The sequence below is a fragment of the Canis lupus genome, chromosome 9 (assembly GCF_011100685.1).
Source record: "Canis lupus familiaris isolate Mischka breed German Shepherd chromosome 9, alternate assembly UU_Cfam_GSD_1.0, whole genome shotgun sequence".
NCBI lineage: Eukaryota > Metazoa > Chordata > Mammalia > Carnivora > Canidae > Canis > Canis lupus.
The window spans coordinates 11186278-11201475 of record NC_049230.1 but is presented as its reverse complement, the minus strand read 5'-3'; the positions used below and the strand labels follow the sequence as shown (position 1 = coordinate 11201475).

The 15198-nt window shown below is 35.0% G+C and overlaps 1 protein-coding gene across 3 annotated transcripts in view; it reads right to left on the bottom strand.

The window, feature by feature from the left end:
- The window catches only part of ABCA5 (ATP binding cassette subfamily A member 5), a 73179-nt gene that overhangs the window by 18068 nt on the left and 39913 nt on the right, over positions 1-15198 (bottom strand). For all 3 annotated transcript variants that reach the window (XM_038546747.1, XM_038546749.1, XM_038546750.1), the window contains exons 19-23: positions 12597-12798; positions 9409-9578; positions 6804-6931; positions 6250-6387; positions 3317-3430 (exon numbers count right to left, since the gene is read on the bottom strand). In XM_038546747.1, the coding sequence (XP_038402675.1) occupies positions 3317-3430; positions 6250-6387; positions 6804-6931; positions 9409-9578; positions 12597-12798 (752 nt within the window). The remainder of the gene's footprint in view (positions 1-3316; positions 3431-6249; positions 6388-6803; positions 6932-9408; positions 9579-12596; positions 12799-15198) is intronic.

The following is a 15198-nucleotide window of genomic DNA, read 5'->3' as shown; positions in this document are numbered from 1 at the left end:
ACATACAGAATAACCCCCAGTGCCCGTCACCCATTCACTCCCACCCCCCGCCCTCCTCCCCTTCTACCACCCCTAGTTCGTTTCCCAGAGTTAGCAGTCTTTACGTTCTGTCTCCCTTTCTGATATTTCCCACACATTTCTTCTCCCTTCCCTTATTTTCCCTTTCACTATTATTTATATTCCCCAAATGAATGAGAACATATAATGTTTGTCCTTCTCCGACTGACTTACTTCACTCAGCATAATACCCTCCAGTTCCATCCACGTTGAAGCAAATGGTGGGTATTTGTCATTTCTAATAGCTGAGTAATATTCCATTGTATACATAAACCACATCTTCTTTATCCATTCATCTTTCGTTGGACACCGAGGCTCCTTCCACAGTTTGGCTATAGTGGCCATAAGCACTCTCATTTTTAAAAATTAACCTTTATGAAAACACTAATAAACTGCCAATGTCTTGTGGATTTACATAAGGCTTTCAGCTTAAGTGTGAAACTTTATACAGATAATTCATTTTAGTGTTTCATATACTCCTATATAGTACAAAGATGTAAGTTATTAATATAATTAATTAGCATTTTCATGTATACAAACAGTAAACTTGAATGATCTAAGTTTTCCTAAGTTTCTCATCCTGTCATTGTTTAACTTGTTATTTGGGTTTTTTAAAAAGATTTTATTTGTTCATGAGAGACACAAAAAGAAAGGCAAAGACATAAACAGAAGGAAACGCAAGCTTCCTGCAGGAAGCCCGATGCAGGACTCGATCCCAGGACCCCAGGATCAAAGCCAAAAGGCAGATGAGCCAAAGGCAGATGCTCAACCACTGAGCCACCCAGGTACCCTCATTATTTAATTTGAAATTTTAAAAATCCTTTATAAATCTAAATACCTAACAATTCTACTCAGTTGACTTTTGGCATCTATAAAAATATATATTCCTAATAATTAAATGTATTTATTATATGAGTTAGCCATAGAGATAACAGAAGCATGAAATATAAAAATTAGTTAAGAAGAAGAGAAGAAGTGATTTAAAAAATGGACAACTTTTGTGTTCAATGAATTATAAGAACAAAAATATAAACTCTAGTATAAGTATGAAAAAAGTCAAATAGAGTTATTTTGTATGATCTATGCTTTTGTCATTCATACAACGCTGATGGGAATGTAAAACAATATATCCACTCTGGAAAAGTTTGACAATTCCTTATAAAACCAAACATGGAATCACTATATGACACAGCAATTGTACTCTTGGGCATTTATCCCAGAGAAATAAAAACTTGCATTCACACAAAAACCTATATGCAAATGTTCACAGCAGCTTTATTCATAATAGTCAAAAACTGGAAACAATCCAGATTCATATCATGGAATGCCACCCAGCAATAAAAAAGAAAGATGAGTGGATAAAGAAGATGTGGTTTATGTATACAATGGAATATTACTCAGCTATTAGAAATGACAAATACCCACCATTTGCTTCAACGTGGATGGAACTGGAGGGTATTATGCTGAGTGAAGTCAGTCAGTCGGAGAAGGACAAACATTATATGTTCTCATTCATTTGGGGAATATAAATAATAGTGAAAGGGAATGTAAGGGAAGGGAGAAGAAATGTGTGGGAAATATCAGAAAGGGAGACAGAACATAAAGACTGCTAACTCTGGGAAACGAACTAGGGGTGGTAGAAGGGGAGGAGGGCGGGGGATGGGAGTGAATGGGTGACGGGCACTGGGGGTTATTCTGTATGTTGGTAAATTGAACACCAATAAAAAATTTAAAAAATTTAAAAAAAAAGAATGGACTACTGATACATATACATACAAACTGAATGAATCTTCAGGGAATTATGCCCAGTGAAATGTTGTGATTCCATATATACATTCTTAAAATATCAAAATTCCAGAAATGGAGAACAGAATAGTGGTTGCCAGAGGTCTTGGAGGGGGTGGGTGTGTGGGCTTGAAAGTGCAATAGGAAGGATCTTTGTGGTGATGGCACTGTCCTGGATCTTGACTACCACTGCCAAGATCCTGGGATTTTACAGTTTTACAAGATGTTATTACTCTGGTGAAGTGAGTAGGGTACACAGGATCTCACCATATTATTTTCTATCCTCCCAATATGAGTCTACAATTATCTCTAAATAAAAATTTGAATTAAAAAACATTTAAGTTGAAACAAAAAAGAAAAAATGCAATTGTCTAGTAAGTTTTTTATGTGAGTGGTAATGTTATAGATATTTTTAAATTTTCTTACACTTTTCTACATTTTCTAAATTAGAATAATGAATATATATTTAAAACAGAAATAATATATATATTTTAAAAATATCTCCTAAGACTCATGTATTACTTTTCCACTAAGGAGAACTATGAAAATATGTAATTATTTGCTGAGGCTTAACTTCATTATTTGTCACACTGGGTAAATTAATTTAGACAAATCTGCTTCCACTGAACTAGGAACAGACATGGGAAAAATGAGAATTTTGATTAGAGGAATAAGAGGGACAATGTGAGCAGGGTAGTAGGGTCGAAGACTTTCAACAGCCAAGAGACCATATAAGAGCACCATGTGCCTGAGAACAGAAAAGAGCAGAAAAGTAAAAGGATACTGAACACCCTGTGTACACACAGCAATGTTTCCTAGGCTCTGGTAATCACAATCATTATCCATTTTTTCCATTTAGCAAAAATTAAGTACTTGTGCATTCAATATATTCCATTTAAGGTTAAGGAGAGGCAGCTTAGTGCACCAATAGAACATAAGAACCCACTACTTAAATGAGATGAGACAACATGGACACATGCTTTGATCACTCCCATCCTCACATCCTGACCTATAAATAAAGTTGGTAACATAAAACTTCATTAAAATGTTGTAAGGATTAAAGGATATAACTTTTGGGACGCCTGAGTGGCTCAGTGTTGAGCATCTGCCTTCAGCTTATGGTGTGATCCTGGAGTTCCGGGATCGAGTTCCTCATCGGGCTCCCTGCATGGGGCCTGCTTCTCCCTCTGCCTATGTCTCTGCCTCTGTGTGTGTGTGTGTGTGTCTCTCATGAATAAATAAATAAAATCTTAAAATAAAATAAAATAAAATAAAATAAAATAAAAGGATATAACTTTTGAAGCATGTGACAAGGACTCAAGTTATAAATGATATTTATCACTGTTACAATAGTAAATATATTTATTCTCCATTTACTTACTCCTAAAATACAATTCTTATACCCACGCGAAATATATTATTTTGTATGAGATCTCTTAACAAACTTTACCTGTAATTTTAACTCAATCATTACCTTATGATTCTCTGCATTTTCCATGGCAAAGTAAGGTGGCATTGCGGTGACAATGATTCCAAGTAAAGCTGCTTGAAAATACAGCTCAATTTTAAAAACTATGTCAGTAATTTCCTGAAAGACAATCACAGAGTAAGAAATGAAACGAAATCACTTTATATCATCTTAGCACTTTCTAAATAAAAGACTATCAAAACTTCTGAAGAAAAATATTAGAATATCTATTCTAGGCATAGTCTGTATGAAAAACCAGGTGGCAAAGTTAACAGGCAGTGAGCTACAGGACCAACTCTGCCACTTAGTAAGTAGCTTTATAATCCTGAGCAAATCATCAGATTTACATTTTCTTATGTACAACACAAAATAATACAGCATTTAAATGGAGCTTTTTACCATTTAATTAAAAATAATGATGTATATGAAAAAGCAGTTAATATGTCCACCAGTAATCCTACGCAATGAACAGGACCATGTGAGAATGATTTCTGATGCATTCGTTGGTTACAGGGACTATGAGCCATTTAGGATCTCTGGCCCCTCTTTTGAAAAAGCTGTACTTTGGAACAAGCTCAGCCTCCTATGGAAACAGGAGTTTCTTCTCCCCAGTGGGGTGGGGCGAGGGGGAGGGTTGACTATAATTCCTATAGGCCTCAATGGTCACTGGCTGCCCCAAAAATCCAAGTACAGAAGGGAAACTTCCAGACAACCTAAGTAAACAGCTGGTGCCCCAAATACAAACTACCCAGAACCAAGTGTATTGTATTACCCTCACCCTTAACAAGACCATTTCCCTACCCTTGTTCTGTAAAAAGATATACTCATGGACACAGAATGTATTCTGCTCTAGAAGAGAACCCACACTATGTCTAGCAGACACCCTGGCCCTGGCAGTGGTACACCTCTCCACAGGATTATGTGGAATCAGAGTGCATTTTGTCAACTCTGGCCTTCTAAGTTTAAGCAATAAAGACAATTCTTTAATTCATGTTGGTGACATTGTAGAATTTTTCCCAAACTGTGGTAATTTACAGTGGAAGACCAAGATAGAACCAACAAATATGTTGGCAAGTAGCTAAATAGTACAGTAAGTGGAGATTAGTAAAAACACATTTGTATTCAATCATACAGAATCTGATAAAGGAAGGGGAAAAATGTGGAACATTAAGAACACTATTATCTTTGAATAATGACCTTTAAAAGTATCATTTCTTTGCCTCTGTTTTTCGAAACAGTAAGGTTATATGTCTGTGTTTGATGAAAAATGTAAGTTGAAAGATCTTTTTTAATAGTTATGGATATATATAAATACAGTATCATCATAAAAACAGAATTCTAAGTTTTGCATTGTGGTTATTTTATGGTAGAGAGAAGGAAACAGGATTAGAGAGGAGCACACTGGACTTTTGAACTGTATTTTTATTTAAAGTTTTATTAAATTAAAAAAATGCATTGACATTTGAAACATTTGGATAGTAGATACATGCTTATTTTCCGTAGGCTTGAAATATTTCACAATAAAAAAAAATCACAAAGGATGACCTACAACTGATAATTTCCATATTATTTATTTACTGATGACTCCCAAATATTATTTCCTTCCAGAAATCTCTTCAGATTCGCACATCCAAATACTTCCTACATGTCCCATCAGGCAAATGCCACACAGATAACCAACAACTCTGTAGACTCAAACTGAAACAAATATCTCCATTCCACCTAAACAAAACACAACTCTCTTCTGCCTATATTCTCAGTCAGTGAATGATACTACCATGAACCACATTACCCAGAACTGTAGGACTGTAGGAAATCCGATTATTCTTTTCCTCACCTCTCACAAATGCAACAATGATAAAGTAAGACAAACACTGTTCTTTTCCTTCTATCACAGTCGTTACTGCCACCTCCTTAGCTCAGTCGCTCATCCTCTCCTCTCACTTGAACTAGTTAATAAAACTGCTCTGATCTGTGTCAGTGCAGGTTCCTTCCTCTCCTCCACCATGATTCTCCCCCACAGAAATCCTTCTCCACTCTGGTGCCAGTGATCTTTCTTAAATGCAAATATGATGTTCCTTTGTTTCCATGTCTAAGCATAACTGTAACAAGAATAGTACTAATCAAGTGATCTACATTTGAAGACAGCAGAAAGTGACCACAAACTAAACAAGTTCTGGGTGTGGATTTTATAGCCATAGAGAGAGAAGAAGGTAGATTGGTAGATTAATGGTTGTCTGGGAGTAGGAATGGGTGAGGGAGGTAGGGAGTGATTATCTAACAGGTACAATGGTTTTCTGGAATGTGAAGGAGATAATAAAACCTAGAACTGATACAGTGATGGATGTAGAACTCTATGAACATAATAAAAATCACTGGATTGAAATTAGTTAATACTGTATGAAGTGTATCTCAATAAAGCTCTTTTAAAAAGTACAGCAATAGAAAGTAAAAAAAAATGGTACTACAGGAAGGTATTTGTCCATTTATTTTTCAATATATGAAAAAATATAAGGGTGAGAGAAATTTGTTGACCATTTTCTGAAGACTTAATTTTCACATTTATAATCCAACAGTCCTATATAATGGAAAAATGACTATATGAGTGACTTTTCAAGTTTCTTTTAATACCCCAGTAAGAGATTTTAGATGAACAATATTCATTTTTAAATTATGTTAATTTACCTTGTATGATTAATAGAGAAAATACTTATGCTTTACAAAAATATCAGTACCAAGAGAGAATTTCCTTGACCCTGAAGCAAACTAATACTGGGCATTCCTAAACCCAGATGTAAAGCAGCCCCAATTCAGGTTTTAATAAGACTAGGAACTGTGACAGGATGAACATCTATAGATTTCCTTTGAATTAGCACTTGGCTTTTATTGCACACACACACACACACACACACACACACACAAATTTTAAGTCTGCTTACTTGAAAGAACGGGGTATTCCAGACCTGGATGGTTTCAGTCACATTTAAATGATAAAGATAATAATTACTAATAATATTCATCAATACAGGTAAAGAACAAACCATAGTACTGTTGAAAACAGCTGTAAAAACATAGTCCTACAATTTAAAAAAAGAGTGTTATTACATACCATATATAAATACACTGCCACTATGTACTACCAAGCTTTCTCACAAACTACGTGAATCCTCACTAGCTAAAAGCTGATTCAACAAATTATAGAAATAATATTCAATAGATAAAAACAGAAGACGATAACCTGGTTTGGAGTCTATAAATATTTTGGTATTTTAAACAAATTTATAACACAAAGATTAAATTAAGTTTTTTATAGTTTTATATACTGGTTATCCACCAGGTCAAAAAATACATTATAAACACAGCTAGCTATGTCCAAAAGTAAATTCTAATTTCCAACTACTAAGGTCAAATCAGCTAATGAGTAAGTTTAGAGAAAACATCTTAATGTTCTAGAACTTTCAAATAGGTATTCATTCACATATATTACTCTTACCTCTTCTGAATACATCACATTTAAAGCTGCACTATGGGGAGCAGCAGACACATAGTCACTGTCATTAAACATCGTCACCATGATGTTCTGGTTTGTGAAAAAGCTAATAAGATCGCTGATATCAGAGTCTGGTATTAGAAATAAACAAATAATTAAGAATCAGCTTAAATAAGAAACAGACATAGACTTTTTTTTTCAGACATAGACTTTTAATAACATTGGAAACAGCTTTTTTTTTTTTTTGTAATTATCTTCATTAAAAAGACATGATTAAGAGCACTGGTTCTGGAGCCAGTCAGCTTGGCTTTGAATACAAGTCAATATATATACAAGCCTTAAAAACAGAACCTAGCAAAGTAATTGTACAAATTGTAGCTCCTGCTGCTGCTATTTTTTTTAATTTTTATTTATTTATGATAGTCACAGAGAGAGAGAGGCACAGAGACACAGGCAGAGGGAGAAGCAGGCTCCAAGCACCGGGAGCCCGACGTGGGATTCGATCCCGGGTCTCCAGGATCGCGCCCTGGGCCAAAGGCAGGCACCAAACTGCTGCGCCACCCAGGGATCCCTGCTACTATTGTTATATTGAAAGTTTACCTATAATACATGAAATTGGGAGAAACTGTGAGAATAAAAATCTATATGGCAACTTTATGTAATAAGAGAACCTGCTAGGCTCAAAAAGGTAGAATCATGCAGCGTGTGCAGTTAGGTAACATCACTCATTAGAGGATTTCTGTGTACTTTGAACAGACAGATTTTATAAATGTCAATTGTCTTAACTGCCTTAAAATATTAAAACTCTAATCAGATCTCCATCTACAATCTTTAAATTGCCTGGAGCCAAGGGAAAGATTGTGAATACCGTCTGAGTTTTAGATCAATACCAACAAGTCTGATGAATGTAAACCATTCCACCTCTTATTCACAAAAGCCAGAAAGGACAAATGTGACTCTGAGAAAAATCAAAACCAAACAAAGGAAACCACTATCAGTAACTAAAAATAGTGACAGGTGGATCAGACTCAGCACCAAACCTGAGCGTCACAATGATGCCGTTAGTGCTTTCATTGGTGTTTTAGATACTACACTTACTCCTTACCTACACAAATGATCTCTCTTCTCCAGATTCTTGAGAAGGGAGCTACATTATAACTGAAGGAACTAGATCACCTGTGATACAAAAAGTTTTGCAAGGAGGATCAGATACAATCCAATATAGACATACAGAGGCCACTGATTCCCAAAGGAAACATGGCTTTATTTAGGACCATCAAGGCCTAGGAAAATATAGGGTACATATGTAAACAATTCTGGAAATACTAAAAAATAACAAAAGGGACAAAATTTTGAAAATACAAGAATTTCTGCAGATCAGTAAGAGTGAACTCAAAACAAAATTATTTGAGATACACGTACAATTTCCCAAACACACAAAAAATGTCACTATATCAGAGTATAGGCTTTAAGCAGCACTTTATTTTACCAACATGAAATGTGTATTAAAACCAAAATAAAAATTCTAATTAAAGAAATAAATTATAAAACATCACATTTTCTATTCAAGAGTAGTTTTCTGTCACAATATACATTCTTCCTCCAAAAGAATAAAGATTATATAATAAACTGAGAGTTACCTTTTAAGTGATGATTTTAAAAGTAATTTATAATCGTCCCTAACTATAATTATTATCCAACACTGGTCAAAGCTCTTCAGTTAATAATGAATCAAGAAGGAAAGATTACTAGAACATAGCTACATGTTGGAAAATATTAAACCCCAAAGAGTCTGTGAGTTACATAAACGATTATATCAAATGCAACTTCCTAACCTATTTCAGCTAGAGAAGCAAATAAAGTTGTCTCTGTTTCACTGTAAATTTGCCAGAGTTGGCTACCTCTTCAAAAACCTTGGGACTATAAACTATCTATGCAGATGGGAGATTTTGTAGGAACAACTGTTCAAATGTGAATGAAATTTTGTATTGCGCTTTATTATTTTGAAAAGCAAAATCCCATGTTTTTTTTCTTTACTTGTTCTGAACCTTGTTCAAGACCATGGTTCTTAATCATTTTTCATATTTGACAACTATGTAATTAAGAATAAATAGCAAATAAAAAAATTCAAAAATACTCATTACCAGTTTAATGTATTTGATTATAAATATAGTTAATACATTTTTTCTTAATTCTTACTAATTTTTCACATGGTCCTTAAAAAATTGTTTAAACATTTCTATTTAGACATGTAATTGTGTAAATATTACATACTATAACTCTTTCTAAAACTTCTGAAGTTTATTTTGCTTGTCATAGACTTTAATATGAAACATACTACTTTGACAATATGTTGCTACCATTAAGAAAAGAAATCTTAATATCATAAACAGTACAAGGTTAGTTTTTAAAAACCGTAATCTATAGTTAACCAAAATTTCATTTCTGTAATATATTATTCAATATCAAAAAGGAGTTTTTTAAAACTTAAGATTTCTACAGATCATGCCTTTACCTTACGTCTACTTCTAAAATCCCAATCTCTGACCTATATCCACACCCCTATGCCCCAACCAACACACATTCACAGACCTTCACACACTCTCACCAGTAGAATTTTGAAGAAGCAGACTTGTTTTGTATTTATGAGGTTTGTCTCCAGATTTTAGGAAATATAAGTCTGGAACAAGTTTGATGGGAACCACAGCATTTTTAAAAGAGCGATGCACCAAAAACATAAAAATCTGAACTGCGAAAAAAATTAAAAGCAGAAGCAACCTGAAAGGAAAAAAATAAAACACAGGGTACATTAATATGTATATCTACTTTAAAAAATTCTCCTTCAAATAACAGTTAAAAGTACACATGCAAGAAGAAAAAAGAGAGAGAAAAGAAAAACTTGAAAGAAATAGCCTGAGAGTAGAATTTCTGTTCTCCAAAATGATCTCATGACGATACTGAACAGAAAGCAAGTATTTATTTATTTTTTTAAAGATTTTTTATTTATTTATTCATAGAGATGCAAAGAGAGAGAGAGGCAGAGACACAGGCAGAGGGAGGAGCAGGCTCCATGCAGAGAGCCTGACGTGGGACTCGATCCAGGGTCTCCAGATCACGCCCTGGGCTGCAGGCGGCGCTAAACCGCGGCGCCACCGGGGCTGCCCAGAAAGCAAGTATTTAATAATAAAATTAAGTTATGAAACTAAAATCAGAGTCATCCTGAAACTTTTATGGGATATGTGACCTTGTGCTTATAATTTTTTAAGAACTAGACATTATGCCACATTTATATGCCTATTGTCCTGACAGAACTACTTATTTCCTGCTCTATGTCTTAACTATGCTATGCATACTCTCCTATGCTTTAGAAAAGATATTACAAAAATATTTTAGATACAGGGAAGTAAACAAAAATACAGTGAAACTGTTTTGTTTTCAAATATAGTGAAACGCTGAATGACTGATATCTTTGAAATGTTATCCACACCACATTAATTTCCATTGTTCCTCTAGAGAGAAGCAAAGCAAGATAGAATAGTCAGTTATAAGGATCATTATTTGCTGTTGGTCAAGTACATAATTCTATTACCTATTCAAAATGCCCTTCTATCTAGAAAGCAGATATTCTTCTGTCTTATGCTGTAAAATATTGCTATATTACCTGTGATAGGTATCAAAGCAAGTGGGTAGAGAGAGCTTAGATTATCACAGGTTAGCATTTTGTAATTTTCAGAAACCTTATTTAATTTAAAAAAATCATTCTCATAAATTAAGTATTCATCAATCAGTTTTTCCAAAAGCATACTGCATTGAACCCTAGTTCCATAACCAGTTAATAGGCGTTTTACATTTAAAAATTCATGACTGGGGGCAGCCCCGGTGGCGCAGTGGTTTAGTGCTGCCTGCAGCCTGGGGCGTGATCCTGGAGACCCTGGTTCGAATCCCACGTCGGGCTCTCTGCATGGAGCCTGCTTCTCCCTCTGCCTGTGTCTCTGCCTCTCATTCTCTCTCTCTGTCTCTATGAATAAATAAATGAAATCTTTAAAAAAATAAAATAAAAAATAAAAAAATAATAAAAATTCATGACTGGGATGCCTGGATGGCTCAGTGGTTGAGCATCTGCCTTCAGCTCAGGGTGTGATCCTGGGATCCTGGAGTGAGTCCCATATCAGGCTCCTCACAGGGAGCCTGCTCCTCCCTCTGCCTATGTCTCTGCCTGTCTCTGTCTCTCTCATGAATAAATAGATAAAATCTTTAAAAATAAAAAATTCATAATTAAACAATATTTGGAAACTCTACTCTTAAGTTGAATAAAATAAAGCAATTTCTTTACCAAAGAATCTCTCACGTGTTTTCATATGCTAATATAAACAACTCTTTAAGAGAGGAAATATAAGAAATAGCATTTCCTAAATGCACAGATGGTCAAATGTGCATTTGAAATACTTTTTGTTAGGAATTGAATGTTTGTGTCACCCTCCCCCCAAATTCATATGTCAAAGCCCTAAACCTCCAGTGTGATGGTATTAGGAATAAGGCCTTTGGGAGGTAATCAGGATTAGATGAGGTCATTGGCATAGGGCCCTCGAGATGCGATTAGTGCCCTTCTAAGAGACATCAGAGAGCCTGCTCTCTGTCTCCTGTGCGTCAACAAAGAAAGTCATATGAGAACACAGCAAGATAACAGCATATCTCTGCAAGCCAGGAAGAGTGCCCTCAAGACCAATTTTGTACCCTAATCTGATTTCCACACTCTAAAACTATGATAAAACAAATTTCTCTTGTTCAAGCCACTCAAGTCTATGTTATTTTGTTATAGCGGTCTGAACTAAGACTTTTATTGTTCTTCAGGGAGTGTTTTTTATAAGAGGAGTGGTTCATTTAAATAAACTGAAACATGCTGATTTAAATAAATATTTTTCTTTTAGTAATGCAGAGAAATAAATAAGACACTTGACTGACATTTCTTTCCTTCTGAATAAATTAGGGCAAAAAAAGCAAATGAATTCAATGTATCTCAAACACATAACAATACTCTAGGCTTATTAAATTTTATTTCTATTACCGTTTTGGATCTAACAAGATTGGTGCATGTTATATGAAAATATTTAATGTTATGTTCCAATAATTGAAAATCTAGCACCCATGGAACCTGAAAGAGGTAAAGCAAAGTTGAAAAGATGTCATTCTGATCCCAGTTCCACAAGCTATAAAGCCTTCTTTATATTTCTGTTCTTTACCTGATAAAGATAAAACTTTTACTCTTCTTGCTATTTATAAAAAGTAGTTACACATAGTATGTACAAAACAATTGTGTAAAATATAATTGCAAAATAAAATTTAAATACAGTGATAATTCAAAAGTTGCAATTAATATTATGACAGTTCCTGATTTAGATGAGAACAAAAAAATGCTATTTTTTTTTTAATATTACTTATTTGACACAGAGAGAGAGTACAAGCAGGGGGAGCTGCAGACAGAGGGAGAAGCAGGCTCCCTGCTGAGCAGAAGGCCCAACCCTGGGATCATGACCTGAGTTAAAGACAGATGCTTAACCCATTGAGCCACTAAGGCAACCTAAAAAATGCTAGTTTAAAAAAAGAGTAAAAGCTCTAGTGGTATTCAATAAAATTGATAAATGCATAATTCTTTTCTCTGACATTGTAAAGTTTACAGTCTTAATCTTTTAAAACCTCATAGATTTACATATGTTTACACTTAAAAAATTAAGATGACAAGCTGAATTTGTATCCTTAAAAAAACAACTCATCAGGCAGGAAAGTGATTATACTTACACTGATCTCACTGATTTACTTTCCCGTTTCAAGGTAAGCAAATGAAACTTTGCTACTGTATACACCTGCTGTTTCCAAAGGCTCATGGTGCTTACTAGAGAAGCCTTGGTTTCAGAAAGAATAAGTAAGCTCTGCTCCATTTCATCAAAAGATTTTGAATCCATTTCTTCCTCTGGTGGCTGCTGGGTAAATACACTATAATCTATTTGCCAAAACAAAACAAAGGGAAAATTATGGTATATTCCTTAAAAGGATAAAAATCTTTCTGAGGCATATAAATTTTAAAGAAGCATACATCTGGTGGTGATGTAGGACAAACAGAATTTTCATATACTTTGGCACTATTATTAAAACTGAACACATGCATATCTTATGACCCAGAAAATTCGCTGCTAGGTATAAAGACAACAAGGATAAGTACATAGGTCTACCAAAACACATATACAAGAATATTCGGAGCTGGCTATCTGTCAAGAATAGCCATAAACTTGGAAGAACCCAACTGTCTAAGAGGTGAATGAGTAAGTCATAAAATACTCTTGTAACAGCATAGCCTAAAACAATGCAACATGCATATGAGAAAATGCTCTGCATCACTTGCCATCAGGGAAATACAAATCAAAACCACAATGAGATACCACCTCACACCAGTGAGAATGGGGCAAATTAACAAGGCAGGAAACAACAAATGTTGGAGAGGATGCGGAGAAAAGGGAAACCTCTTACACTGTTGGTGGGAATGTGAACTGGTGCAGCCACTCTGGAAAACTGTGTGGAGGTTCCTCAAACAGTTAAAAATAGACCTGCCCTACGACCCAGCAATTGCACTGTTGGGGATTTACCCCAAAGATACAAATGCAATGAAACGCCGGGACACCTGCACCCCGATGTTTATAGCAGCAATGGCCACGATAGCCAAACTGTGGAAGGAGCCTCGGTGTCCAACGAAAGATGAATGGATAAAGAAGATGTGGTTTATGTATACAATGGAATATTACTCAGCTATTAGAAATGACAAATACCCACCATTTGCTTCAACGTGGATGGAACTGGAGGGTATTATGCTGAGTGAAGTAAGTCAGTCGGAGAAGGACAAACATTATATGTTCTCATTCATTTGGGGAATATAAATAATAGTAAAAGGGAATATAAGGGAAGGGAGAAGAAATGTGTGGGAAATATCAGAAAGGGAGACAGAACGTAAAGACTGCTAACTCTGGGAAACGAACTAGGGGTGGTAGAAGGGGAGGAGGGCGGGGGGTGGGAGTGAATGGGTGACGGGCACTGGGGGTTATTCTGTATGTTAGTAAATTGAACACCAATAAAAAAAAATAAAAAAATAAAAAAAAACAAACAATGAAACTAAATATACTATACAACTATGGTAGTTTAAAACTTACAAACATAATATTAGGTAAAAGAAGCCAGACACAAAAGAGACATATAATTTATTCCATGAGACCAAACACTGATAATATTAATCAGTGAGGATAAGAAAAAAGGTTATTTTTATGAGTGACTCAATTTTTTAAAAATGAAAAACAATAAAAAGATGAAAATTGGTTTCAGCACGAGGAGAACCAAAAAAGAAGGACTTCTATGACTTATGTTAAATTTTAAAAATGAGTAAACATTAAAAACTTTAAGAGTGGAATGGAATAATGCATAAAGTAATACTGAACCACAGCCTGGTTATCCTGGGACCTTCGCAACTCAACAGTTTAGATGAATGACTTAGTAAGAGGAACCAGTCTAATCCCTCTTTTTCCCTGATACAATGGACTAAATCAAACTAAAAATGGAGCTACAACATTATACATTACAATCATGGTATTCAGTGAACACCAATTTACCTTCTACAGAATATGACATTTTTAACGCTTGAAAAATAAAACAAAATCAGCCAAACTGAATGCAAGCCAATGTTACAGGTAAATTTATTCTGCATGGTGAACTTCAAGGTATACAGAACAAAGCCGTAATACCTACACTGCACATAGCCTTCTCATCTTTATCCCCACTACCCAAACATTTCTACAGACTACTTCCTATACTTCAAAATATTTAGCATTAGATATAGGCATTTTTTCCACCTAATTCTCTTCCATCATCCGAGGTGTTACAAGCATACGCATTGATAATACATTCTATATCCTGACCTCTAATTTCCTCTATTTCTCCTACTCCCACACCTTCATCTCTACCCAATTTCATCAAACTGGAAGCATGTCCAAATTTGAGATCTTGTTCTCCCTCTAATTATGCAAGATCTAAAACTTTTATGTGAACTCTGTCTATAATCTGATTTCACATCTTTATCATAAACCTGACTCCTCTCCTTTTTCCATGTTTGAGAGAAACATTGTTTCTTTCACCTTCGTGACACATTACCATCACCCCAATCATGCTCATTTTCAATTGTTTACTCAACTCACCTTCTCACCTTAAACTTCACAGAACCAGCTTTGACTTTTACCACACCACTGAAATGGCTGCTGTCAAGGTCACCACTGTCTTCCACACTCCAAAGCCCTCACTGTCTTCTCTGTTACCAAAGTCATCTTTTCTGTTCTTATCTTATTCTTCACAGCAACCAGAAAAT